At 39.1% G+C, this 27169-nt stretch overlaps 2 protein-coding genes across 2 annotated transcripts in view; one reads left to right on the forward strand and one right to left on the reverse strand.

Moving 5' to 3' along the window:
- Positions 1-27169, reverse strand: part of MGME1 (mitochondrial genome maintenance exonuclease 1) — a 70493-nt gene that overhangs the window by 40359 nt on the left and 2965 nt on the right. Inside the window, exons 4-6 of the mRNA XM_015828871.2 lie at positions 25110-25252; positions 8268-8295; positions 6575-6956 (exon numbers count right to left, since the gene is read on the reverse strand). Of these exons, the coding sequence (XP_015684357.2) occupies positions 6575-6956; positions 8268-8295; positions 25110-25252 (553 nt within the window). The remainder of the gene's footprint in view (positions 1-6574; positions 6957-8267; positions 8296-25109; positions 25253-27169) is intronic.
- The window catches only part of RRBP1 (ribosome binding protein 1), a 114073-nt gene continuing 96153 nt past the window's right edge, over positions 9250-27169 (forward strand). The window contains exon 1 of the mRNA XM_015828919.1: positions 9250-9313. The gene's annotated coding sequence lies outside the window, so the exon portion shown is untranslated. The remainder of the gene's footprint in view (positions 9314-27169) is intronic.

Consider the following 27169-nt stretch of genomic DNA (forward strand, 5'->3'; position numbering starts at 1 on the left):
TATATATATATATATATATATATATATATATATATATATATATATATATATATATATATATATGTTTTATTGGGGTTTTTTACATATTACCATCAATATTTAGTAAACAGTGTGTTGTCTGGATTTGTATTTCCAAATAATCAATAACAGTTAGTTTCTATAGTTCCATATTCCACATAGTAGCTTTCCTTGATTCTCTCTTCTTCCAATAATATTCTTTTATAGTAGCTTTCCTTTGATTCTCTCTTCTTCCAATAATATTCCACATAGTAGCTTTCCTTGATTCTCTTCCAATAATATTCTTAAATTAGTACATTTCTTGATAGTTTTAGAAGATAACAATTAAATATCTATGAATATCCTCCACCTCATTATTAAGCTTTTTTTCTAATTAATCATCTAGATCACCTTATCATAGATCCTGTTTTTAGAGTTCTCATTTAAATTTATTTTCCCCTCAATATTCAAAAGAAAACATTTTTACCTGTTAAAATTTTCTTAAAGTTAATTACACTTACATATATTGAAGTCTTTTTCCTCATATGAACCATCCCAACACTTAGATTTTTCATATCTTGAAACAGAAAGGACAGAAATAATATATTGTCTAAAAAAACAACCATGTCCCTCTTAAACTAGAATACATTTATAATCAATATTTCATTTTTAAAAGCATATCGAAGTCTTCAAAATCCATTATGTTTAAGTATTTAGTACATTTCCCTCATATAAATCATCCCAAACATTTTTGTATTTCTCATATCATAGGCAAAAAATACTACATTGCTTAAGGACCCTATTCCTCCTAAGCTGGTGGGAGTTCCTAAAGTTAATTCATTTGTATTCAAAATTTTATTTCTTTAACCATATTGTCAGGCCGACTTCAAAACCTTATCCCAAGAAAGCAAGACTCTTGTAACAGTTTCTTTCCAAAAGGAACTTTTATTAGAAGCTGATAGCAGGCATAATAGGCAGGATCTGAGGGTTTCCCGCTCAGATCAATAGGTTAAGAGTCCCAAGCATAACCCCACCCCAATAATTCATCAGTTTGAATGGGCCAATCCTCAGGTGTTGTCTGCTGTGGGAAAGGAGCTGATAATGGGGTCCTTTCCCATGCTTGTGAAGACGTTGGGTCTTCGCATCTTCCCTTCTGCAGCGAGAGATAAGCCAGATGGCTGGAGGCACAATCCTTTCTCACCCCAAGGTAATATCAAGGGAGTGACAGTTCAAAGAGTAAATATGTAAGAACAGGGGAAAGGATACATTGTAGCAAAGCAGAATAACATACCACAGAGCCTTCTTTGCTCCCCCTCAGGAGAATGGGAGAACCCTCAGAAAGAAATGAATTAGGAAAAGAAATGAGATTCCCCCCCACCTAGGAAAAGAATGTGTTCTGACATATATTCAAACAAGTACTTAGTCTTTAAGTATTCCATCAAACAAGTTCCATCATCTAATTTCTTAATTCTGGCTTTAGCCCTTTTTTTTGCCAAACCTTTTTCCTAATCAGTATATTCCATTGAACCCCAAGAACTTTTGTAGATGTTGTTGTCAGCACAAAAGATAAGCCAATTAGGGTGTTTTTGTGGGAATATTCTTCAGAGCTCTTTTTCTTTTTCTCTCTCTTAGTTTCTCCCATCATCTTTTTTCTCTCAAGTTCTTGGAATCTTGATGTATAGGTTATCTTTTCCATGTCCAGTATTTCCTGGAAGCTTTTCTCCATCTGGATTACATCACAGTTCCTTCCATTATTAAATTCCATCTCTAAGTTTCTTTCCACTAGTTTATGTTCAGTTATCTGCTTTACTTGATTTCCCTCTTTTTTTGTTTTCTGATCATTTGTTTGTTGTGATGATAAATTGAGTTAAGTTTTCAAATTTATTTTTAATTTCCCCATGGTTTGAAATTAATGTCACTTGTATTTGTTGTAACATAACATACATTTCCTCCTGGGAAATATTTATTTTTTCTTGATATGTTCTTTCTGCAGACCTCTGATGCTCCATAATGACCAAAAATCAAAGTTTTCCTTTCTCTGCCAACCGCTTTAAAGTCACAGTTTAAAAGTATTTATAATCCAGGAAGGTCAATTTTTTTTCTAGGTTTTATAGTTGTTGCTTTGTAGATAGTCCACAATGTTTTCTTTTCTTTTATTGCAGCTGTTCTTTATTTAGTTAAAGCTTTGAAGGTCACAATAACAAGTTTTTTCTGGGCTGTATATTTAGGGCAGTAAATATATATTTAGGGGTGCAGTTCAACGCAAAGTTTTGGCAGTAGTTCCTAAAGTTAATAGGTTCTTCCCAGGGGCTTAGCTCAAGTTTTCATCCGAGTACTAACGGGATAGCTGAAAAGGTGAACTTATTGATAGAGCAGTATTTATGCTGCTATGTAAATTATCAGCAAACTCATTGGGTGGAGCACATGCCTTTTGCAGAATTTGGTACATAACACTGGGTTCACCCCATTTAAAATAGTTACAGGAATGATTTCATACCAATGCCAGAACTTCCAAGAGAACCTCCCTCCTCAGTTTCACTAGCTGAGTGGATGAAGTCCCTAAAAGCCATGTCGGGGGATGTACAGAAAGCACTGAAGGCCAGGAAATCATATAAGAGACAGGCTGATCGGAAGAGAAATCCCCAAAAGAAGTTTAGCATTAGGGATAAGGTTTATGTATCCACAAAATATCTTAAACTGAGGTAGCCACATAAGAAACTAAGCCCTAAATATTTAGGGCCCTTCCCAATTGTTCGGATTATAAACCCAGTTACAGTCGAACTACGATTGCCAAAAAGTTTAAGACGAGTCCATCCAATGTTCCATTGTAGTTTGTTAAAAACGCTTCAAGGCTCTAGCCTAAGGCCAACTGAACAGGAGCCTCCTCCTCCTCCTCCTCCTCCAGTTATGGTAGGAGGGAAGGAACACTACAAAGTTAAGAGAATAATGGACTCACGGGTTTTTAAAGGGAAGCTGCAGTACTTAGTACAGTGGAAGGGATATCCCTTAGCTTAGCAGATGCAGAATGGGTGGCTGCTCACAATGTTAGTGCAGACTGATTAATAAGAAAATTCCATGATGCTTATCCAGAACGCCCCAAACCATAATTATTAATGAATAATGGTGAAAATTTGTGTTTAATGTTTTCCCAGGTCTGCCCTTCTTTCAGGGGGTCAACATGTCAGGATTGACTTGCTACAATGCCTGCTAGCTTCATAATCTTGCCAAAGAAAAGGGGAGAGGGAATGGAATGCCAAGAAGCTGTTCACGGACTGAGAGAGGCTGCACCATGCCAAGGTCATTGCCGCAGGAGCTCGATGGAGAAGTGAACTGTTCTCATAACAAAAAGAGATATTGCTACTGGACAATGTGAACACCCGGTGGGTGGGAATGAGAATCCAATGTTTAACTAAACAAGCATTCATGCGGGAAACCTCAGAATCTTTTGCTTCTTTAGTTCTGAGATGCTGTACCCAATGAAGTTTTGCCTGCTTGGACTTAATTGCCTTGAGGAATCCTTTTGTTGGGTTTGCTAGTCGGACCATTGACAGTCAGGTTCTGCACAGCAGTGCTTGAAATCTGCCAGACGATAACTTGTGCTATAAACTAACATCCAGTTTGTCACACTAAAGTGCTCTATACTGTGATAGATTTAGTCTGCCATGTACATTTATGATCCACTACACTCATCTAATGATTCCTTTTAAACTTTTTTTAATATATACTGTTTTATATTTTTAGCTTTTTGAAATTATTTTTAGACTCTGATGTATTTTAATGCTTTTTAACTGAATGTACTCCACCCTCCTTATGCTGATCTTTGAGGTTAATAAAGATTTAATTTGACTGTTTATTTGGAAGAAGAGATTGTTTCTATAGAGAAGTCCTGTGACTACCCATATAAATAACAACCCAGGGTAGATAGCTGAAAACATTCACAAATACCTCTCTACCGTTGCAGAGGCTCTTTACTATCCACAAATTCACAAAATACATACAAACAAACAAGGAGAGGGAGAAAGAATGTGAAGTATATAAATATGAGGACTAGGGACGGGAGCAAAAATAATAAAAAAACCTATAAATGTATGTATTTAAAAATGAGAAAACTAATTAATAACAGAATAACACAGTAGGAAAGGACCTTGGATGTCTTCTACTCCAATCCCTGCTCAAGCAAGAGACCCTATCTAATTTCAGAGAAATGGCTATACAATCTCTTAAAAACCTCCAGTAACCCAAAACTCCTGAAGACAAGCTGTTCCACTGATTCATTGTTCTCACTGTCAGAATTTTTTTTTCTAAGTTAGATCTCTCCTTGCTTAATTTCCATCCACTGCTTCTTGTACTGCCTTCAGCTGCTTTGAAGAATAGGTTGACCCCCCTTCATGGCAGCCCCTTAAATATTGGAAGACTGCTATCATATCCTCCCCAGTCCTTATTTTGATTAGACTATATATACCCAGTTCCTGCAAATGTTGATATATATTAGCTTCCAGTCCCCTAATAATGTTTGTTGTTCTAATCTGCACTCTAGAATCTCTACATCTTTTTGATATCATGGCAACCAAAACTGGATGCAATATACCAAGTGTGGTCTTAATAAGGCATTATAAAGCGATATTAACATCTCACGTGATCTTGATTCTACAAAAAAAAAGAGGATGAAATGTAATGAAATACAATGAGAAATAAACATGAAAAATAATGTGGTTACATGAATTCAGGAGAGAAGAAAGGATGCTTTCAACTGTGGTGAAATTAAGCATCAGAAGAATCATGACCAAATAGATAAGGATGATAAATAATGCATGTTATGGGAAGTTAAATATTCTAAGAAAGAAAATCACTACAAAGAGGGTTAGGAACTTAGTAACAATAAGCAGGCAAAAAAGTGACATTGATATTATATTTTCAAAATAATCAGATAAAACTTTAACTTAGGATAATATGAAAACTGAGCAATGTCATACAATCTTTCTTCGTTATTTATTTACAGCAGACTTTGTGCCGGACTATGCATGTTGTGCTTTCCATGCTGCAAAGTACCAATCATTTATAAAACACAAAGAAAAGAGAGTCAAGATAATTCATGATTATACCAGACAGTCTTTCTTTCCGATCTGGATCAGTCACCAAGATCAGAGATTTTATTTTCCAAGTTTTCGGACTCGTACTGGAACCCATCTTTAGGGAAGTTGGTTGAAAAACGACTTCCCCTTATCATATCACGCATCAGGTGAAAGCAATGCAAAACAAGTTCAGGTAGTCCTCAACTTATGACCACAATTGAACCCAAAATTTATGTTGCTAAATGAGACATTTAAGTGAGTTTTGTCCCATTTTATGACCTTTCTTGCAGCAGTTGTTAAGTGAATCATTGCAGTTGTGAAGTTAGCAACATGGTTGTTGTGAATCTGGCTTCTCCATTGACTTTGCTTGTCAGAAGGTCACAAAAGCTGATCACATGTTCTTGGGACACAGTAATGGTCATAAATATGAGCCAGTTGCCAAGCATCTGAATTTTGACATGATCATGGAGATGCTGCAATAGTCATAAATGTAAAAAATGGTCATTAAGTTACTTTTTTCAGTGCGGTTGTAACTTTGAACAGTCCCGAAATGAACTATTGTGAGTCGAGGACTACCTGTAAACTCTGAAAATAAGTGGGATAAACACTGAGGAAAAAAAATAATCAAAATTATTTAGCTTTTTTCTGAGATGCAACCATTCCTTAGTAGGTGAAAAACAGAAAATCGAACAACCAAGGCAGACATTCTATACACTGTTGGATTTATATCCTGCCTTTTACATAGAAACTCAAAGCAGGATGTGTAGTGGATACATCTTCATATTTTACAGCATTCTCAATGAAATAGGTTGGGCTGAGAGAGACACTGATCCAAAATCACACAGTAGCCAAGACTCCCCATTCCTAAAGCAATACCTTCTACAGCACTTTTAACAAAGATTATTAAGAAATATTAACAAAGCTGGAGATAATTTAAGCTACTTTAAGCTACTGGAAAAAATCAGAAGGATTACTGATTACTGGTAGGCAAGAACACAACCAAATAATATATTCTTATAATATTTTCTACATAAAATCTTGATATATATTAAAGGAATAAAATTCATATTGAGACATTATTGGAGTGAGGTGTTATATTTATCAAATTTAACATCATCTCAATCCAATTAAACCTTAGGTATTTACTATACATATAAATAAATAAAAATATAGAATACAAAACTAAAAAAAACTAAAATAAAAAGTGGAAATTATACACGCTTTGTCTAGAAGCCTGCATCTAGATTGCTTTTATAATCAAATACAATGAAAATGACAAAATGTTGTTACAGAGGCAAAGATCTGAATTATGAGCTTATATTATCAATTTTTCATTTTATTCCCAGCCATGCATAAATTCTATTTAATTGTGGAGAAAAATGGGAGGAGCGAGCACATACACTTCAAATGGGGGTGAGGTAGGGTATAAATCTAACTAATAAGTAAAAATAATGCATAAATGTGTTTAGAATTATTATAAACTCCTAATGTATTTGTTTACTTACTTTTAACATATTCTTCAAAACCTTCTTTCCCAAGGTTTAGAATCATTCGCTGTTTCCACTTCTCCAGGTAAAAAGCCTGTTCTACAGGCATTGTCTGGTGCAGAACAGATGTCACACTGGCCCAGTTGTTCTTTTGCATATCAATTTGCAAAGGCAGCCTCTGGTGAATTTTCTGATGCCAAGAGCTCTTCCTGGGATTCATTAAGGGAATCCAGTTCTTAAGAAGTTTTGTTTTTGTTTTATGAACTGGAAATTTGTATTGATACCCTGCATTGTCTTCTTCCAACAGTTTGGATCTGTCAGATCTATCCTTGCCTGAAGTGAGGTAATGGATCAAATTTCCATATTTTGGGGAGTCAATGTTTTCATACTCTGTTCTTTTCTTCTTATAAAAAGGCAAAGAAATAGTGAGGGATCTATGAAAAATATTTTTCTCACTCAACAGTGCTGTAAATACTGTCGAACTTCCACTTTTCCTAATCAACAGATGGAATGACCCCATACTCCAACTTGAAATCCCAATTTTTTTTCTTTAGGAAACACTTCTACTTCCTATTTCCTAGTGTAAAAGATAACATGTTATAATTATTTACTCTGAATTGCCACTGCTTTTTGGTAGGAGAGGCTTTATCATTAGAAGTCCTTCAAATGGCAGATTATAAAGTACTAGTTAAGGAAAAATATTGAGGTATGATTAATAGTACCAAAATATCTTTAGTTGTCTTCAATTAGTTTAAGGTTTTACATTATATAGAGTAAATGCACATTTTTAATTATTATACTTTATTTTCTCAGAAGTAAATACCAATACATCTGTCAGAACATTTGCTTGATACCAGTCTGCTATGTACTTTGGGGACAGGGAGGTGGGAGGGGGGGGGAGTTCTCTATTCACTGTGCCTTCTGGAGATACAACTTCAAGGTCCTTTGGAAATGGCATGCAGCTGCATACTGGCCAGCCCATAGTTGAAGAGACCATTCCCAAAACACTTCATTTGAATATGATTGGACAACGGGAGACCAGCCTTTGGAGGTGGCTGGGGTGGGAGAGTTAAACTTAGGGATTTTGGCACACAAATTTCAGTTCTGGTTTTGCTAAATGGGGTCAAGGATAGTTCTTACTTAAAGGCTCGAGCTGAGGCAGGATTGACATTATCAGTGAAACCTATTTACTATCGCCTAGTTCGTATACATACTTAGTTGAATCAACCTAGTGAATGTTGGATTTATGCAGAAGCAATTCTATGTTTGTCTAAGGTTAAATTAAGTAATTTAAGTCCCTTCTTTGTTGTGCAAACTCCATATTATAGAATTAACTGTTTCAGGATTGAGATCATGTCTCAATTATTATTTTTTTTTGCTGATTTGCTGCGACTGATAAAAAATATTGTTTTGAAAGATATTCAGAAATCCTGCCTCCAAAATCACTAAGGACAAATAACACAGAATAACAGGATTGGAAGGGACCTTGAAAGTTTTCAAGTACAACCTCCTGCTCGAGCAATAGACCCTAAACATTTCGACAAATGGCTGTCCAATCTCTTCTTTAAAGACTCCATTGTTGGAGCACCCACAACTTCTGGAGTTAAGCCGTTCCACTGATTGTTCTCACGCCAACTATCTTTTCGAAAAAGGACGCCTGTGGAATCTGCTTTCCTGAGGTGCCTAGTAAATGTGAAGAGGTTCTCGGGACCTCGTTCCTTAGGAATAAGACACGTTTTTAGCCTTATAGTGCCATAATACCCCGCCTGGCATAGTAAGCTGCTTCTCTTTTCCGGGGAGAAAATCGTCCCTTCTCTGGCGCCGTGGCTCGATCTCGCTTCCCGTACGATTCCACTTACCCTACTCGGTTCAGTTCAGTTCCATTCGCCAAGACGGATTAGTTCCATCATGCGCGAAGGAACGACAGGAGGAAGACAATGGCAAACCACTTCCTAAACAAATAAATCAAATATCTCTGCACATTCTTCGTCTCCTGAAGTTATCAGAGGTTGACCTGAACACGATCCCAGCTTACGTACAGCCCACTGTGGTCTGTAAAAAATGATCCTGTTTCTTTCCCCCTTCCGGTGCGGGAGGTTAGGGAAGAGCTCGTGTTCTTTTCAAATTGTGCCTTATTTCCGGTGGGGAAGAGAGAAAAAAAAAGACAGGTACTTTTTGTAAATATTTGTGCGAGTGTTTTGCTGTGAATCTAAGTGCACGCTGCTCTTAAGCTCACGGCTCCTGCTTTCCAGTTGCTACTGCAGAGGAGGCAGTAATGCTTATGGTTAAAGTGGACACGCGCTAGTTCACACGTAACTGTTTTACCGTAATAACTCAGCAAAAGTATTGCCCAGCAAAATAAAGCATTTTTCTTCTTTTACTACGTGAACATTTAGTATTAGCCAATCTTTAGCATTTACTACATTCCGAAGGCTTCCATATGTTCTGCGGAATTTGTTCCCAAGTAACTATAATAAGTGATTACTACCCTCAAGTCGAGCTATGACTTGAGGTCGGAACCACAATTCTTTTGCTACAATAGGAATTTTGTATTGAAATTTCGCTTTCTACATAGCGTTTCCTGCATGAGAACCCCTTAAAAGGGTTTGCTTTTTTTATCTCTATGGTCAAGGAGAAATGGGCAGTGCTTTATATATTCCGCAGAAAATATAGTGAGATGACGTTGAGAAGCATTTACGCAATAAGAAAACGACCGAAAGCCGAGGCTGCAGAATTATGGCTGCGGTTACGAGTAAGGTAAACAGGACGGACGAAAGTAAGAAAGCCTCGGAACGGAGAGGCTAGTTGGCATCCGGATGCGTATAATTGTTAGGAGATTTATAAATATAAATTCTTCTGATATATACATGTATATATTTGTATTCGGTAATTTGAAGCTGTTATTAATTGAATGAGTTAGCAGTACATCACCAGGCTTCTAATATCGAATCATGCCTTCTCTCTCCGGAGTCTCACGTTAGTGTAATTCGGTTTAGGCATGTTAGTACAGGCAGTCCTCAACTTATGACGTCAATTAAGCCCAAAATTTCTGATACTAAGAGACATTTGTTAAGTGAATTTTGTCCCATTTTACAACATTTCTGCCACAGTTGTTAAGTGAATCACTGTAGTTGTTAAATTAGTAACAGTTGTTAAGTGAATCAGGCTTCCACATTGACGTGGCATATCAGAAGGTTGCAAAAGGTGATTACATGATCCCAGATCACTGCAACTGTCATAAATATGAGTCAGTTGCCAAGCATCTGAATTTTCATCACGTGATATGGGGATGCTGAAATGGTCGTAAGTGTGAAAAATGGTCATACATTACTTTTTACAGTGCCACTATAACTTTGAACAGTCACTAAATGAACTGTTGTAAGTCGAGGACTTTCTGTATTGGGGTTGGTGAGAGAAGGTGATGTGCAACCTTAGCATTGCGGTGAAGTGGAAGCAGCAAGCTGTGGGCAAAGTATGGGTTCTTACTTTCCCACACACATTTCTATGAAAGTGTATTTAAATAATGCCAAACCCTTTTTAGCTGTGTTTCAGTCTTCTATTCATTTGTCCACAGGTCTTGGCCTCAGGATTGTCTTGAGTTTACATGAATATTCTGCTGTATTCTAGAAGGGCAATTGAGAGTCTGTTCCATTAGACTGCAAATTTGCTTTTTAAAATAAAAACTCATGACGTACAGTATGTATTGTTCAGAAGGTTAGTGGAAAGTGCTACTTTAGATAATGATAGAAGTAAAGGAAAGGTCTTCAAAAATTTAATATTGAAAGAGAAATTTAAAATTGAATTTGTTGCAGTGGAAATTTACTGAGTGGAGAATCAAGAAAGGATAACATAAAGGCAGGATGTAAGATAAATACGTAGGCAAAAATTAGCTGGGTCTTAGAGTGGGAAAACAGGAAAAACGTCTGTAAGAGGAAATGGCTAGCCAGGAAAACTTAACTAAACTGAAAAACAGGAAAGAACCTATTGTTCTAAAAGGGGGACATAAATATCCACAGAGCTCAAAATAACTATTTAAATGTCTATTTTTTCTTATTATTGTATATGTGAACATGATTTAATACGTTAGCAGGAAATGTGTAAGAAACGGACGGAAAGAGTGTAACCTCATAGTACCCTCAGCCAATGGGGAAAGAGGAGGGATGTGGCGGCCGGGAAAGGATTGTATAAAGAAGGGAATATTTTTGGTTGGAACTTTGGAGAGAACCAAGCTTTGATAGCTTCTCTCCCCGCTTATTGCAATAAACGAAACAAAAGGCCTTCACTGTGTCTTGGCTGGTTATTGGTCAGGCGAGCTTGCCTCTGGTCACGAAGGAAAGTAGCCAGGAGCATATAACAGATAATAAAGGGTAACAGTAGCAATAGCACTTAGATTTATATACCACTTCATAGTGCTTTACATCAGGTGTCCCCAATCCCTGGGCCACGGCATGTTTGGAACTGGGCCATGGAAGTGGTGGGTGAGTGTGCAGTTCCATTTGCATGAGCAGTGGTTGGCGAGTACGCCCTTGCCTGTAGTTTCATTTGTGAAAACGGAGCTGTGTGCATGCACACACATGCCACTCACACAGAACCATCCCCTTTCCTCCCCTGTCCCACCGGTCTGCAAAGCCAGAAAGGTTGGGAAACCTGTTGCTTCACAGCAGTTTACCGAGACAGCATATTACCCCCAACAATCTGGGTCCTCATTTTACTGACCTGGAAGGCTGAGTCAACCTTGAGCCATTCAGGATCGAACTCCTGCTAGTGCACAGCCACAGGATTTTGGAATTATTCCAGAATTGTTTCAGAATGGAAGGAGGGCAAAATTGGCTTACAAAGTTAATTAGAAACTTAAAATGACACTTCCTAAGACTTTCCATTTCTATCATAAACTTTAATTTCCTGTGTGAAAGGTGGGATATTATTCCTTTGCCCATCTATAGATTATGCAAAAGAGACAATCAACCGGCCCAAAAGAGAAAAAGACTCCAGCACCTCTCCACTAGTAATCAGCACTCAGATCAGCATAGATTAACCCCAAGGTCACCTTCAGACCAACAATCAAGTAAGCAATAACCCAATCAAGAAACTGCTACAGAGCCATTAGTAAACAGCCCAACCAAAGAATCCCTAAGATCACCCCCACCCACAGAGACAGGCAAGACATCAGAATATAAACCAACAGCAAACAGCACTCCTTATTAGCACTGATGATGTAGCCAGTTTTTATCCCTACTGCTAAATTTACAAATTTTTAATGGAGAAGTCCCTAAATCAGTCAAACTTCGATTAACAGTGTCTGAAATGTCCATATCGTAATTATCCAATGACGAAGAGTCTGCCATGCTTTGGACTATGGAAACATATTTGGCTTTACACTTGGAACAAATCTTTTGACCTGCTTCACATTTGTTTTCGCTACTTTTGTTAAATCATTGGACATGGCTAGATCGACTTTCAACAGCCCATGTTTAACTATGTGATTTTATTTGTTAAATGGGTTGCAGCCACACAAGGCTTTGGAACCTCGAGGAAGAAACCAAACTACAGGCTTGGGATCCTGAACCAAGAAACCCACCTGTGGCTGGTGTTGCACGGCTATTGGGCGTGCCCCCTATGGCAATGGGGTTGCTGGTTCAAGTGCCTGAACTGGTAGTGACCAACACAATACAATAGTAGTAATGATATCTATATAAAACAAACAAGACAAAAAATAATAGAATACATGTGACAAAGCAATGTCCTCAACGTTGTCCCTATTTTTAGGGCTTTAATACGTCAGCGATGAATAACCAGCCCTACTTTTTTAGGGGTTTGAAACATGCTCTTTCTAATGAGAATGATTTAACAGAGTTTCCAGAAGGTCCTTTTTTGTAAAAGCAGACTGAAAATACCCTATTTTGGTGTTTTTACAAAAAACATCAACTTTACACTCAATTTGTAAACTATTGGAAAGCAGTAGGAGAATGAAATTTTATATTTGAAAACCTTGTGTTGCTAAGGTATTACATGCAAAGTTTCACGTTTATCATACCTTTCCTTCCAGAGATATAAAAAGAGAAACTTTAAACTTTTTTTTGAGCCGCAATATTTTTGGTCAACTTTGCTCCAAATTATCTAGATGGAGATCGCTCATGAGAATGTGTTTATTATTAATAGAGCACAAAAAGTTGTACAAGATGGTTGTCAGGATCCAGTTATATTTCCTTTCTATCTATCTCCTCTGATCTAAAACCAATTCTTACCCTTTGCTGGGTCCTGCCATACTCCCAAGGGGGAGGGGGGATATACAGGGGTTTTTTACTACTTTCACTTCCTCTAATCACTACAAAGTAATCTTTTGTTTATTCACCTCTGCTAACCATTGCAATGTAACCATTTGCCTCTTATCCTATGCCCCTCTGAACTTCTCCTTACCGGGCAGCTAGAAAAGGGGGAGGGGGTTGAAAAGATACAGCCCCGGGATCTGGTTTATTTATCCATCATCAAAATAAGGGGTGAGGAGCTGTTGAATGATCGTGTACAACGGAGCCGGATTGATGTTATCTTTCCTGGATTTAACACCTAGAAATCTGCGGTCTGAATCGCTGGGAAGAACTGCGGGGTGGGGGTTGCTTAGGGACACTTTAAAACATCGATTTGTGAGGGAATACCTCAGATCCTGTCTATCATGCCTGCTATCAATTTCTCTTAATAAAAGTTCCTGTTGGAAGAGATCGTTTCCAAGAATTCTGCTTTCTTAAGATGTGGATTGAAGTGGTTCCTTACAATGGCCAAGTTTTGTTTCTCTCAACAAAATATTGCCGGAGATATTATGTCTCAAAGTTGCTGGAATCTCGGAATCATACTGTAGAAAGCTGCGGTATGGGGTCAAACAAATGACTATATGTCCGCAAGTATTGCATCTGCAAATGTAACACTTTACCAATGTTCATTGGGGACATGTGTGCATGTTCACACAAAATTCATCAAAATCCGTGATGGTCGAGCAGGGACCCCCAGACCACTTGACATGGAATGACCCAGTAGTAAAAATGAAGTTTTGTTTCTGATATTAAGGTAAAGGTTTTTTTTAAGCTGTTATATTTTTCTGAATATTTTTATGGCTTACAACAAGATCTCTGTGCTATTGACAGTGAAGTTTGTGGCAAAGTCAAAGTCCGTCTAAGATGAATGTTGGATTTTCTAACCCTCCAGATTGTATGGAGTTAAGCAATCCATAGTTGGAGTGGGGATGAGGATAGGAATAAACTCTTTTAATTGTGATATTCTCCAATAAGACATAATTCATTGTTTTATTAGCCCGTATTTTGCCTCAATGAACTCCCATCAAATTTTGGCTTACAGCCATGATCCATTTTTGGTGAATATTTGGATTCAGATATTCAGTTTCTCATTGGCTCATAACTCATAATCAGAATGTAAGGATACAACTCTGAACCAATATTTGCACTGGTGGGTCATGTGCCAAACAAATATATCTGCTAACTCTAGCTGAGTTTTTGAATAACCCTCTACATCTGTCCAGATTACAGAAAGAATTCTTTGTTAACTATAGATATTAACCTCATTTTTTTCCATTGGGGATTTTTTTTGTTTCTGCAGTTGACTTCACTGTACAGGAATCACAAGTGTTATATGCTTAGTATAGAAGCAGCAAAGGGGAGTCATACCTGAAAGCATTCTTTAATTTTTTTTAAATGATCTAAGTGTAATGTAACTTAAAAAACAGTATTATAAGTAGCAATGGTGCTCTCTGAGGTTGGTTGGTTGCTTACTGGGCATAGAAGATGTCAGATAATGAAATATCTGCAAGCAAACAGCCAAGCTCACAGAGCGCCAAGGACTCCAGAGTATCCCTGAGCCACATATATTCTCTTCTACTGGATAAGTAGTTAGGAGTTAACATTATGATTATCAACGCTGACATTATATGATTTTGATTTCTCACGTATAGCTATTTTATGGTTAGAATCTACTGTATCTTAACTCAATGTAATGTAAAAAATATTTTTTTTCTTGGGGGAAAAAGGAATCTCTAGAAAATTCTACTCTTGTGGGAAACTCTGAGAAACTTCTAAACCAACCACTACTAGAGAAACCCTATTCTTGTCTAGGTCTTTAATTACCTCTTCAGCACCATTGCAAACCTTGACTGTTCTTTCTCATTGTGAGATGGTCTGAAGCAATGACAGTAGCAAAGTTAGGGAAAATTTCAAAACTATCACAGGAATATCTGGGTCCTATGTTATATAATATTCTGAAGAGTCCACTTGGAAGAAGATATATACATATAAGCCATGAACCAATAGAGAAGCAATAGGTATGTAAATGTCCATTACTTTTAAATATTATTTGAAAACAACTTCTGACATATTTAGTGCCACAGTTCTTTGCTCCTTGCTACGTACAAGTTACAGAGTGATGATTCTCTCCTCTTTTGCTGAAAGTTTCTCCTCTTTTTTTAACTTTCATATTTAGTCTATTCTGCTTTGCTTATAAAGAGTTGGTTACCATGCAAGGAGTTGTGGCTTATTAAATATAGTTTTTCATGACTTCATTGATAAAACAGGTAAACTAAGAAGAATAATACCTACATTTTTCAAATACTCATAATCATGATTCTGATTTAACAAAGGTAGTATATTACTATCATAATGACCTTGGAAACAACAGGCAGAATCTGACTTTTTCAAAAATATGGTTAAGAAATAAAGTAAGATAACAGTTTAATATATGAAACAGAAAAGGGGTTGCTAGCAATAATTGCTGATTGATGAGTGTTTCTATCCTGAGAGATAAGAGAAAATACCATGAAAATTTTAAAAAGAGGGAAGGAAATAAAAGATATACTATGTTCAGCTTTACTGCATTAGGATGGTAGAGGAACCTTTAGCATTAGGCTAAATCCCAAAATATTTTTGGAAAAAAAAATGACTGTCATAATTGTATCTATTAGAGTTAGAGTACAAAAGAAGATGCTTAATGGGAACTTCAAGTCAGGCTATACGTATCACGGCAATATTTTTAGGGATCCCAGCATTAAAGATTTAAAAACGCTAGAACAGCCACAAAATTAGGAATTTCAGAGGTTCATTTGGCACAATCATTATAGATTACTCTAATATTATAAATTATTTATAATGTTAATTCCAAGCTGCCATAATCAGTTAATGGTTGCAAGCCAGAATATGGTTAATCCTATTGTCAGGTCTGCCAGCTTCATACTCCGCTGACATCCTGCCATAAAATTGGGGGGGGGGGGCAGGGAGGAGGAGATTGGGAAAGTAAGGGAGAGAATGGCAGAGGTATTAATCCAGAACAGACCAGCTGATCAAGGATGGAGCCATGAGAATGGAATGTGAAATTCCACCAAACTAGTGCCAAACCTCAACATCTAACTTGAACATCATTGGACACTGATGGACTGGTCAAGGGGGAGGGCCAGGGAAGAGGGAAAAACACAGGCTTTGCATGGGAATATTCAGATCCAGCTTTGCTTGTACTATAACGGCTTGACTTTAGTAAAAGTGAACCTTTCACTTTACAAATGGAGTCGAGGGTCTTCCTTTCCTAAATGCCCAATGGGCCAGAAGCTGGGACGAATTGTGATTGATGATAGACAGTTGGAATGTTCTTCTTTTTCTCCAAGGCATTAATATTTCTGTATTTGGTTCTGTGTTCTTATGATATTTTTGGTTTTGTATGCTGCCTTTGTTATGGTGCCCTTATTGATTTAATAAAACTGTATTATTAGAACAAATAAAAAAGAAGTCTCCTTCCATGCTAACTAGATTTACTGTAGATATAATCCTTGACTTACAACCATTTGTTCAGCTACCATTCAAAGTTATAATGGCATTGAAAAAATGACTTGTGACTGTCCTCACACTTATGATCTTCACAATATTCCCCTCATGTACATGATCACAATTCAGGTGCTTGGCAATTGAAATGTAATTATGACACTTGTAGCATCCCAGAGTCATGTGATCATCATTTGCAACCTTCCCAATCTGCTTTTGACAAGCAAAGTTAATGGGAGAAGCCAAATCCACTTAATGGTTGCAGTGATTCACTTAACTATGGCAAAAAAATTATACAATTGAGCATGACTCACTTAACAATTGCCTTGCTTATCAGTGGAAATTCTGGTCTCAGTTGTGATCATAAGTTGAGGACTATCTGTATTTAATATGTTGTTGTTTATTCCATTCCCTGTCCTTTAAATACATGCTGGAGTGCCCTCTTTTACTCTGCAATCACTTTCTCTCAGTAAAAGATCTTCTTTGAAACAATGCTTGTTTCCTGAGTTGTGCTTTCCAGGGGGAATAGCTGAGGCAAGTCCTTATAGCTCTTGATAAAGCTAGGTTGAAAAGCAAAGATGTCTCGTTGACAGAAGTATATCAGGAAAAATGCTATCAAAAATTTGAAAAAGTTTCTGAATCTGCAAAAGAAGGTAAAGCTTTGCTAATAAGACACAATATAATATGAATTCTTCATGGTACATTCTGAAACATGTTTGTAAATGTTGAGAAATATAAAGAAAGTTAAAATTCTGACTTTCCATATGCAGTGTAATATTTATATGGGCGAAACATGATAACTGTTAGACTTTGTAGTTTTATGACATAGTGACTGCAGGTCTCGAACATTGTCCCCAGATTTGCGTGACTTTAAAACTTAACCACAAAATGGATACCCTGAGCAAGGATGGGAGGCACTCAGTAAAATGGCTCTGTCTTCACTCTGCTTCATGCATTTCTGAATTGTATTTGGTTGTCTGTGTATGTTTATGTGTAAAACAGAGCGGCCTAACCAGTTGTAGTTTTAAAACCTTACATCTGAGAAATCAATGAAGAGGAACAGGTGCTTTGTAGGACACAGGTCCCCACTGAAGGTATTTCAGCAGGGAACTAGAACACCTAGTTCAGCTATATAGTATTGGCTTTTCAGTTCCTTGCTTTCCAAATTCATGGTGCTATTTATTGTTATAACGCTTGTGAAGTTTGATTGTACTTTTAGATAGTTGTATAAGTGTATCTTATTGTGTGTTATTTTTAATCTTCTGAGTCTGATCATTATTTATTACATCTGTTTATTATAACTTCTATTGGCTGAGCTGTTGGTTGGGAATGAATGGAAGTATAATTTGTCTCAATGATAACATGTGGACAGAGCTGCTTAATTCATTCTTTGCATCAGTCTTCATGCAAAAATAAACTATAGCCCAATCTACCAAAAACATCTGTAAAAGACAGACTAGAAATCAAACTTAAAATGAGCAAAAAAATGGTAAGAGAACACCTATCTGATCTTGATGAACATAAATCACCAGGACCTGATGGAGTACATCCCAAAATTCTAAAGGAGCTGGCAGATGTCATCTTAGAACCATTGCACCATATCTTTAAAAAATCCTGGAGCACCGGGGAACTACCAGAGGACTGGAAAAGAGCTGATATTCCCATCTTCAAAAAAAGAAAGAAAAAAAAACACCCAGAAAACTACAAACCAATCAGCCTAACATCAATATCCTGGAAAATATTGGAAAAGATAATAAAAAACAGATCTGTAAACATCTAGAAACAAGTAAAGTAATAACTAAAAGTCAGCAGATCTTGCCAAACCAATCTTATTTCATTCTTTGACAAAGTGACTAAATTAATAGACCAGCGAAATGCTGTGGACATAGTATACTTAGACTTCAGCAAGGCATTCAACAAAGTAGACCCCAACTTATTCTTGGTAAGTTAGAAAAAAGTGGGATAGATAGCATCACTATCAGATGGATTTGTAACTGGCTGACAAACTGTACTCAATGAGTAGTCCTTAATGGTACTATGTCTACATGGAGGGAAGTAAGCAGTGGGGTACCACAGGGTTCCGTCTTAGGCCCAGGACTCTTCAATATCTTCATAAACAATGAACAAATAGAAGGGGAACTTATCAAATCAGATGATACTAAGCTGGCAGGAATAGCCAACACCCTAGATCAGAGTCCCCAACCTTTTGGGCACCAGGGACCGGTTACTTGGAGAGAAGTTTTTCCACGGACCAGAAGGGGTGCAGTTTTGCGTGCTGCCTGTACCCTGCAGATGGGGCTTTGCTTATTTGTGTGGACCAGTTGCTGGCATGCTGCGGCCCTATACTGGTCCATGGACCAGGGGTTGGGGACCCCTGCCCTAGATGATAGGCTCAAGATCCAGATGGATCTTGACAGACTTAAACACTGGGCCCTATCTAACAAAATGAAATTCAATGTAGGCAAGAAAATCCAAAAGTACACATATAGATTGGGTGAAACCTGGCTTAATAGCAGTAACTGAGAGGAATCTTGGAGTCCTCATGGACAATCAATTAAATATGAATCAGTAATGTGCAGCAGCAGCCAAAAAAGCCAATGCAATCCTAAGTTGCATTAACAGGGATTCAATCAAGAAAACGTGAGGTACTAATACCACTCTATAAAGCCTTAGTAAGACCACATCTAGAATACTGCAACCAGTTTTGGTCTCCACTCTACAAAAAAGATGTTGAGACTCTAGAAAGAGTGCAGAGAAGAGCAACAAATATAATTAGGGGACTGAAGGCTAAAACATATGACGAACAGTTACAGGAACTGGGCATGGCTAGTCTAGTGAAGAGAAGAACCAGGGGAGACATGATAGCAGTGTTCCAATATTTGAGGGGCTGTCACAGAGAGGAGGGGGTCAACCTATTTTCCAAAGCACCTGAAGGCCAGACAAGGAATAACTGGAAACTGATCAAGGAGAGATTCAAACTAAAAATAAGGAGAAATTTTCTGACTGAGAACAATCAACCATTGGAACAATTTGCCTTCAGATGTTGTGGGAGCTTCATCACTGGAAGCTTTCAAGAGGAGTGTCAGGCCCCATGAAACATTCCTGGGGTGCTGCCATTCAGTTGGGAGGAGAGAGGCTTTGCTCTGCTTGGAGGGGGGAAGTTGTGGGCTCTGGGATGTGTTTTCTTTGCTTTGTTCTTGCAACCTTTGATGTGTCTGTTTGGGTGTGAAAGGGGGGAGGAATGTGCCTGAGGCCATCTGCCTTGTCTCTACTTTGCTAGGAAGAAGATGCAACACCTGGGAACATCGCTTTATCGCTCTTTCACCTTCTAGTTCCCATACAACTTCACACCTGTGGATTGGCTGGAAATGGACTGGGCAGTTGGGCACTTGGGAGGGGTTTGAAGATTGGGACTTTAATGTAACGATTTGCGCGGGAAATATTCAGATCTTCCATTGCCTTTCTGATTTCATTATCTCTCAATAAAAATTCATGTTGAAACAATGCCAGTTTCAAGAGTTCTGCTTTCTTGGGAGTACTAGCTGAGGCAGAACCTTACAAAGAGACTGGACTGTCATCAGTCAGAAATGGTGTAGGGTCTCCTGTTTGGGTGGGGGTTTGGACTAGATGACTTAGAAGGTCTCTTCCAACTCTGTTTTTCTAATTTCTAATTTCTAATCCCTACAAATAATATTCTATAACTTGATTTCTTTTGTTTTTTTGTTCCTTCTCACAAAATTCTTCAAAGTCTTAACAAGTCTCTTGTAAATAGGAAAATTATCCAGGTCATTCTCTTGATTTGTTATTTATATACCCTTTTAATTATTGATACATTATGAAAGGAAAAAAGTAACGGCTGCTAAGGCCTCTATATTAAGATAGTAAAGCTTGCTTATAAAATATGTAGCCAAAACCTGAACTATAGCCTTTGAGTAATGTGTTTTTGCAAAACTTGTGGTTTGCACGTATGTCCTCATATTTGATAAACAAGGAACTGGAACTGACTCAGTTACTGTTACGACCCCAAGTGTCATGGGCATGTCATAGGGTTGTCATAAGGAACTGATTTCAGGTATAAAATATCGGAGCTAAGGAGGAGTCGGGGCCAATGGGTCACAAGCGTCATACGCGACTGCTTGTGTGGTTGGCCCTCATTGCAATGGATTATTGAATGTAGGTATTAATTATGTGTTTTAAATTCTAATAAAACCTCTGGATCCTAAAGTGAGACTTTTGTGGTGTGATTGTCTCTTGTTTCTCTTTAACAAGTTTTTCCCCTGACAACATCAACTGGTTTCTCTTGTATGTCCAGTAGACCATCTTTTTCCTTGTTGTTCTTGTAGTTTGTTATTTTTAAATCAACTTTCAAATCAATCTCAGTCATGTCAGGTCAAATTGTTCTTCTTCCATCTTTTAAACACAATCTATCTATAAAATTATATAATTCATCTGGACCCTTAGTATATTTGTAACTTTCTAAAATCAAAATTTTAATCTACTTTCTGTTTATTAAAGAAATCAAATCCTTAAATTTGTATTTAAAACTTCTTTAAATAAGAATTGAAAGAAACTCACACAGTGCTTTAAAACATGTTAGAACATAGAATAACAGGGTTGGGAGGGATCTTGGAGGTCTTCTAGTCCAATCCCCTGCTCAAGCAGGTGACCCTATACCATTCCAGACAAATGGGGGTCCAGTGTCTTCTTGAAAACCTCCAGTGATGGAGCACCCACAACTTCTGAAGATGAAACTGTATTCCAAGTGTTGTCTCACAGGACTGCATTTTTTTTTGGCGGCTGCACCACACTGCTGGCTCATATTTAAGTGGTGGTCTACTAGCACACCTAGATCCCTCTCACATTTGCTAATGTGGAACCATGTATCATCTATTTTATATCTGTATTTGGTTTTTCCTGCCTAAGTGTAGGACCTTACTTTTCTCACCACTAAATTGCATTTTGTTGGTTCAGACCCAGTGTTCAAGTCTGTCATGGTCCTTGATCTACACGTTCTCCTTCACTCACAGCTTGACAAAAAAAGGGAGACGGTTGTGGAATGGAATGCAAAGGTGGGGGCATAATATCTAGGCAACCGAGGCATCTCTGGAAGTTAAAAGGACACCAAGCGTGGCTAGCTGTTTTCTCATAACAAAATGAACAGAAGTGATTGGTGGATATAATGGACTGTGTGGCTTGAAAGAAAAGGGGGAAATAACTATGTTTGCATTTGCACAGGAAATCCAGAACTGGTTTCGCTTCTTCTGTGCCAATGTAGTTTTTCAATAAAGTATTATACTCTTGATAAAAATATGTCCCAGGAGTTTCTTTTCCTAGAAATGCCAACTGGACAGTTGACAGAGTCTATCATTTAAAGTATTAGCTATTCCCACAGATTGGTGTAGTTGCAAATCTGATGAGTTCTCCTCGTCTGGATCATTTATGATAGCAGTCCACAACCTTTGTGGCTTGGCAGCTGGACTGGGTGGGAAAGAGGGGAACTGGGCCATGTGAGCAGCAGACTGGCCCAATTCCAAATAGGCCATGGTCTGGTAGTGGGTCGTGGCCCAGGGGTTGGGAACCCCTGATTTATGATGTTGAAGAGCACTGTGCCCAAAACAGAATCCTGAGTTACCCCACTGCATGCTTCCCTCCACAAGATGTGGTACCATTGTAGTTGTACCAAGTCTGGTTAGTCAGCTAGTTGCAAATCCATCTGGTGGTGGTACTATCCCACATTATTTGATCCTGCTGATAAACCCTTGGAGGAAGACAAATAGAGGTATGTCACACATAGAAGGAAACACAATAATCAAACAAAAAAGCAACATACATCTAACAAACCCCTACTGCCCAATCTAACCCAACCAGAAGCAGCCCCATTAAACTGAGCAATCAATTTCTCCCCCTAGATGGAAATACGCAGATTCACAACCTTCACCCCAAAGAAAACATGCGGACACCTAGCAAAGAAACATCACCAAATATCCCTTAAAAAGTCACATCAACAAACACACCTGCAATAAACAGAAAAGCACCCCAGACTGCAGTCCCCCCAAAAAGCAAGGCGAGTGTTGGTAATAGGAGATTATATCCTCAAAGTAACAGAATTAGTCATCTGCAGACCAGACATACAATTCTAGGGAGATATGTTGTCTCCCTGGAGTGAAAATCAAAGATGTGGCTGAGAACCTAAGCAAAATAATTAGGCCCACAGATTACTACCCTTTCCTCCTCCTTCACATTGATACAACAAAAAACCTGAGTACAATATTGAGAGATTATAAGCAACTAGGCCAGAGGTAGGCAACCTTGGCCCTTTTATGACTCGTGGACTTCAACTCCCAGAATTCATGAGCCAGCATGGCTGGCTCAGGAATTCTGGGAGTTGAAGTCCACGAGTCATAAAAGAGCCAAGGTTGCCTACCCCTGAACTAGGCAATAAAATTAAGAAGCTAGGAGCACAAGTAGTGTTCTCATCAGTACTCCCAATGAAAGTGTCATGGTTCCAATAGATGAAACCCCTTAAAATAACTTCAAGGCAAAATTCTTCCTCAAAGAACATTTTATTCAGGAAACAAAGTATCGGCACTACATAGTTGAACCCAAAAACTAAATTCCCTTCCCCCAGATACAAAGTAACAAAGTGCAATTCCCACCCCCAATAAGCTGTCATAAATCACATTCTCCAATTAGCCTAAAATGCGGGCCTTCTCCCCAGCTCCTCAGCCCGCCAAAATGTTATCAGCTCGTCCTTGGGTTCCCACAAAGCAGAGTTATTATTATTATGACTAGCTGAGCTTGAGCTTTCATCCCAACCCCCCCTTCACCTGATTTCTAAATACAAGAAAAAACATGTTAAAAGAAAAGAGAAAATGGCTGCATTTTCATCAGTTGTCAGAGCGGGAACATCCAATGTTTGCAGCGTTGACATCCGGCCCCCCTTACAAAAAGGATAAATCCTGCAATTCAAACAAAATCGTAGGTTAGGGGTTGCCCCTTGGTTTATTAGGGTGCTTTTCATAGAATTTACTAATGAGCCTGTTAGCTTTTATATCACTAGATTTTACCCATGTGGCTTCAGATAATGGATACCCTTTCCACTGCACTAAGTACCGGAGCTTTCCCTTAAAAAGTCTAGAATCAAGAATATGCTTCACTTCATAATGAGTCTGTCCAGCTACCACTAGAGGGCCAGGTGCCTTCTTAGGGGGAGGTCGTAAGGTAGAACTCCTAAAAGGTTTCAGTGGGCTACAATGGAACACAGGGTGGACTTTCCCTAAGAGTCTGGGAAGTTTTAACTCCACCATGACTGGGTTAATGATTCTTACAATGGGGAAGGGACCTAAGTACTTTGGTCCCAACTTCTTACTAGGCAATTTAAGTCATAAATATTTTGTGGATAAGTAAACTTTTTCCCCAACCTGGAATGATCTTTGGGGAGCCCTCTTTTTATCTGCTTGTTTTTTATATGTGTCAGAAACCTTTTTCAGAGCGATTTTCGTTTTGTCCCAACCTCTTCCTACCCCCTTACCCACTGGTCAAGCATTTGGGAAGCAGAAGGTCCCTGAGGATATTCGGGTATTGGGTTGAACTCTTTTCCTGTGGCAACTTTAAAAGATGTAAAACCAGTGCTGCTGTGAACAGAGTTATTGTAAGCCACCTCTGCGAAAGGGAGGAGGTCAGTCCAGTTCGTTTGCTGATAATCCACATAGCATCTGAGGTACTGCTCCACCACTGAGTTCGCTTTTTCAGCCGCCCCATTTGTAGACGGGTGAAAAGCCGACGACAGTCCTTGCAACGAACCAATTAACTTGAGGAAACCCCTCCAGAACTTGGCTGTAAACTATACCCCTCGGTCTGAGACTATTCACTTTGGTGGGCGGTACAGCCTGTAAATGTGCTTCAGAAACATCTTGGTTAGTCTCTGGGCTGATGGGAGTCCTTTGCAGGCAATGAAGTGAGCCTGCTTTGAAAATAGATCTATCACAGTCCAAATCACCATATTCCCCCTACTTTCAGGTAGTTCCACTATAAAATCCATAGCAATTTCTTCCCATAGCTGGGAAGGGTCCGCAACCAGTTGTAATAGTCCAGGGTTTTTTCCCAAAATTTTTTTCATGGTGGTGCATACAGCACAGCTCTTGACATAGTTCTCTACGTCCTGTTTCAAACCTGGCCACCAAAATTGTCGACGAACCAGGTGCAGCGTTTTTAAATAGCCAAAGTGCTCAGCTTGTTTCACATTGTGACCGGGCTTGAGAGCGTTGAGGCAGAGGGTTTCGGGCAAATACAATTTCCCCCCTTTGTAAGCCAATCTGTCCCTGCACATCAAGGAGGTTTGATTGTCTTTGAACCATTGATTGTTGAGGAGATCCTGTTTTAATTTTCTCATCCGAGGGTCATCAAGATTTGGGACTCTAGAAAGTGGGGCCCTTTGTGGTGTTAGTTGAGTAGCAGTTTGCGGTGTAGATATGATTGCTTCATTAACCTCTTCACGCTGGCTCTTGTATTGAGGCAATCTGGATAAAGCGTCAGCTAAAAAGTCCCCCCCCCATATGTACTTTAGAGTGAAGTTAAATCGGTTAAAATATTGCGCCCACTGTACTTGCTTCGGGGACAGCTTGCGGGGACTTTTCAGTGCCTCTACGTTTTTGTGATCAGTCCATACTTCAAAAGGCACCTTGTTCTCTTCCAGGTAGTGCCACCAGTTTAATAGAGCCAAGGCTTCCTTCTCCCACACTGCCCACCTTCTCTTGCAGTCGGTGAACTTTTTCGAGGTGTAGGCACAGAGTTGTAGGACCCCCTCACAGTTCTTTTGCAATAGTACAGCTCCAATAGCCATGTCGCTGGCATCGGCTTGAATCATAAAGGGTTTCCCTGGGCAGGGATGCTTTAGGATAAGCTCGACCACAAATAGTCTTTTCAGGTTTTCGAAAGCAGTTTGACAGTTCCTAGTCCATATTAGCGGCTGGCCTGGCTACGGCTTTCCCCTATCTTTGCCAGTTTTTAACAAGTCCGTGAAGGATAAAGCAATTTCAGCAAAATGAGGGGATGAATTATTGGTAAAAGTTGGCGAACCACAGAAAGCTTTGAAGCTGCTTTCGAGTCTTTGGGGGTTGCCATTCGATTACGGCTCTCACTTTGCCAGGATCCATTTCAATGCTCTCACTGGAAATTCTGTAGCCTAGATAATCCAGTCGGGTCTGATGGAATTCACACTTCGATAGTTTAACATATAGTTTAGCATTCAACAATTTCTTTAACACTTCTCACACTAGCTTCACGTGGTCAGCCATATTTGTGCTATATATCAGGATATCATCAAGATACACCAAAAACCCCTTGTACAAATGATCGTGTAGCACCTGGTTGATCAGCTACATGAAGACAGCTGGAGCCCCCTGTAGTCCAAATGGCATAACTTTGAATTGATAGCTCCCCATGGGACAGTTAAAAGCAGTCTTCCATTCATCCCCTTTTCTTATTCTTACTTGGTAATATGCCTCTCTTAGGTCCAATTTAGTGAAGATGCTCCCCTTTGCTAGGAGGGTTAGTAGGTCCTTCAGGAGGGGAAGGGGGTACTTGTCCTCTATGTCAGGGCTTTTCAACCGGTGGTACGCATACCACTTGTGGTACATTAATGAGTAGCAGGTGGTACGCAGCCCTGCCTAGCCAAGTGTAGTGGGGGAGGGAAATCGCCAGCACAGGCAAGGACTTACAGTGAGGGAGTCCTCTGGAGCTGCAAAGGCCCCAGGCTCACTTCTGGCTCACCATGAGAAAGGAGGAGGGGGTGGTGACAGGAGAGCCTATAAAAGGAGGCAGTTTGGGCAGGAGAGGGAGAGAGAGAAAAAGCAGCAGCTTTGGGAGGAGGCAGAGTCAGCTGCACTGAAGGGGAAGAAGAAGGAGGGGGAGGGGAGAAGAGATCAAGCAGGCTGGCCATGAGCCGATCTACAACTGCTGTGGCAGCCACCTGTGCTGGCAGCAGCAAACAGGCAAGAAATGCAGTGGGGTAAGGGTCGCCCTCCAAGAGGAATGAAAAAAGGCAGCAATGGCTGGAGGTGAGGCATGGAGGAGGGAAGGAGATGGAGAGTGGAAGGATTCTTATGTGCTTTTGTGACTTTGAAGTTCTGGGATTTGTGCAATGAGGGCTTTGTGTTCTTAAGGAGTGTTTGGCAATTTCTATTTGGCTGATGGCTGATGTCTCGTGTTAGCTTCTATTGCTCTGCTGTTGTTAGCTGTAAGTTTTGATGCAAGGGATTTTGAAGTATTTTTCTCCTGAATGGATTTTGCCTGTAGCATTCCTTTACGTATGAATGGAGCCATTTGGGGAGGTTGCCTTAGCTGGCAGCTAGTACTTACTTTTTTTTTTTCTTAAGTGCCGGCTGCGCTCCTTACTTTCCTTTCTAGCCAGTAGCTAATTCTTAAAGGGGAATGTGCCTTTTTAAGCTAGTTCACTCAGCAGCTTGTCTTTTCTGTCTCTGGAGGCCATTCCTTGTTTGATCAATATATGGAAGAGGGAAAATATGGGGGGGGGGGTTTCAAATTCTTCCTTCAGAAGGAGAGGGGAATGAGAAAAAGGGATGCAGGGAAGGGAGGGAGGAAAGGAAATCCCGCCTTAGCACTTGGCCACCAGCAGCTCTGCCATTGACTTTGCTTGTCAAAAGGTTGCAGAAGGGGATCACATGACCCTGGAACACTGTGACCATTATAAATATGAATCAGTTGCCAAGCATCCAAATATAAATCACATGACCCTGGGCATGCTGCAATGGTCATAAGTGTGAAAAATGGTCATAAGTCATTTCAG

The sequence above is a fragment of the Protobothrops mucrosquamatus genome, unplaced genomic scaffold (assembly GCF_001527695.2).
Source record: "Protobothrops mucrosquamatus isolate PMUCROS unplaced genomic scaffold, P.Mucros_1.0 scaffold_226, whole genome shotgun sequence".
Taxonomy (NCBI): Eukaryota; Metazoa; Chordata; class Lepidosauria; order Squamata; family Viperidae; genus Protobothrops; species Protobothrops mucrosquamatus.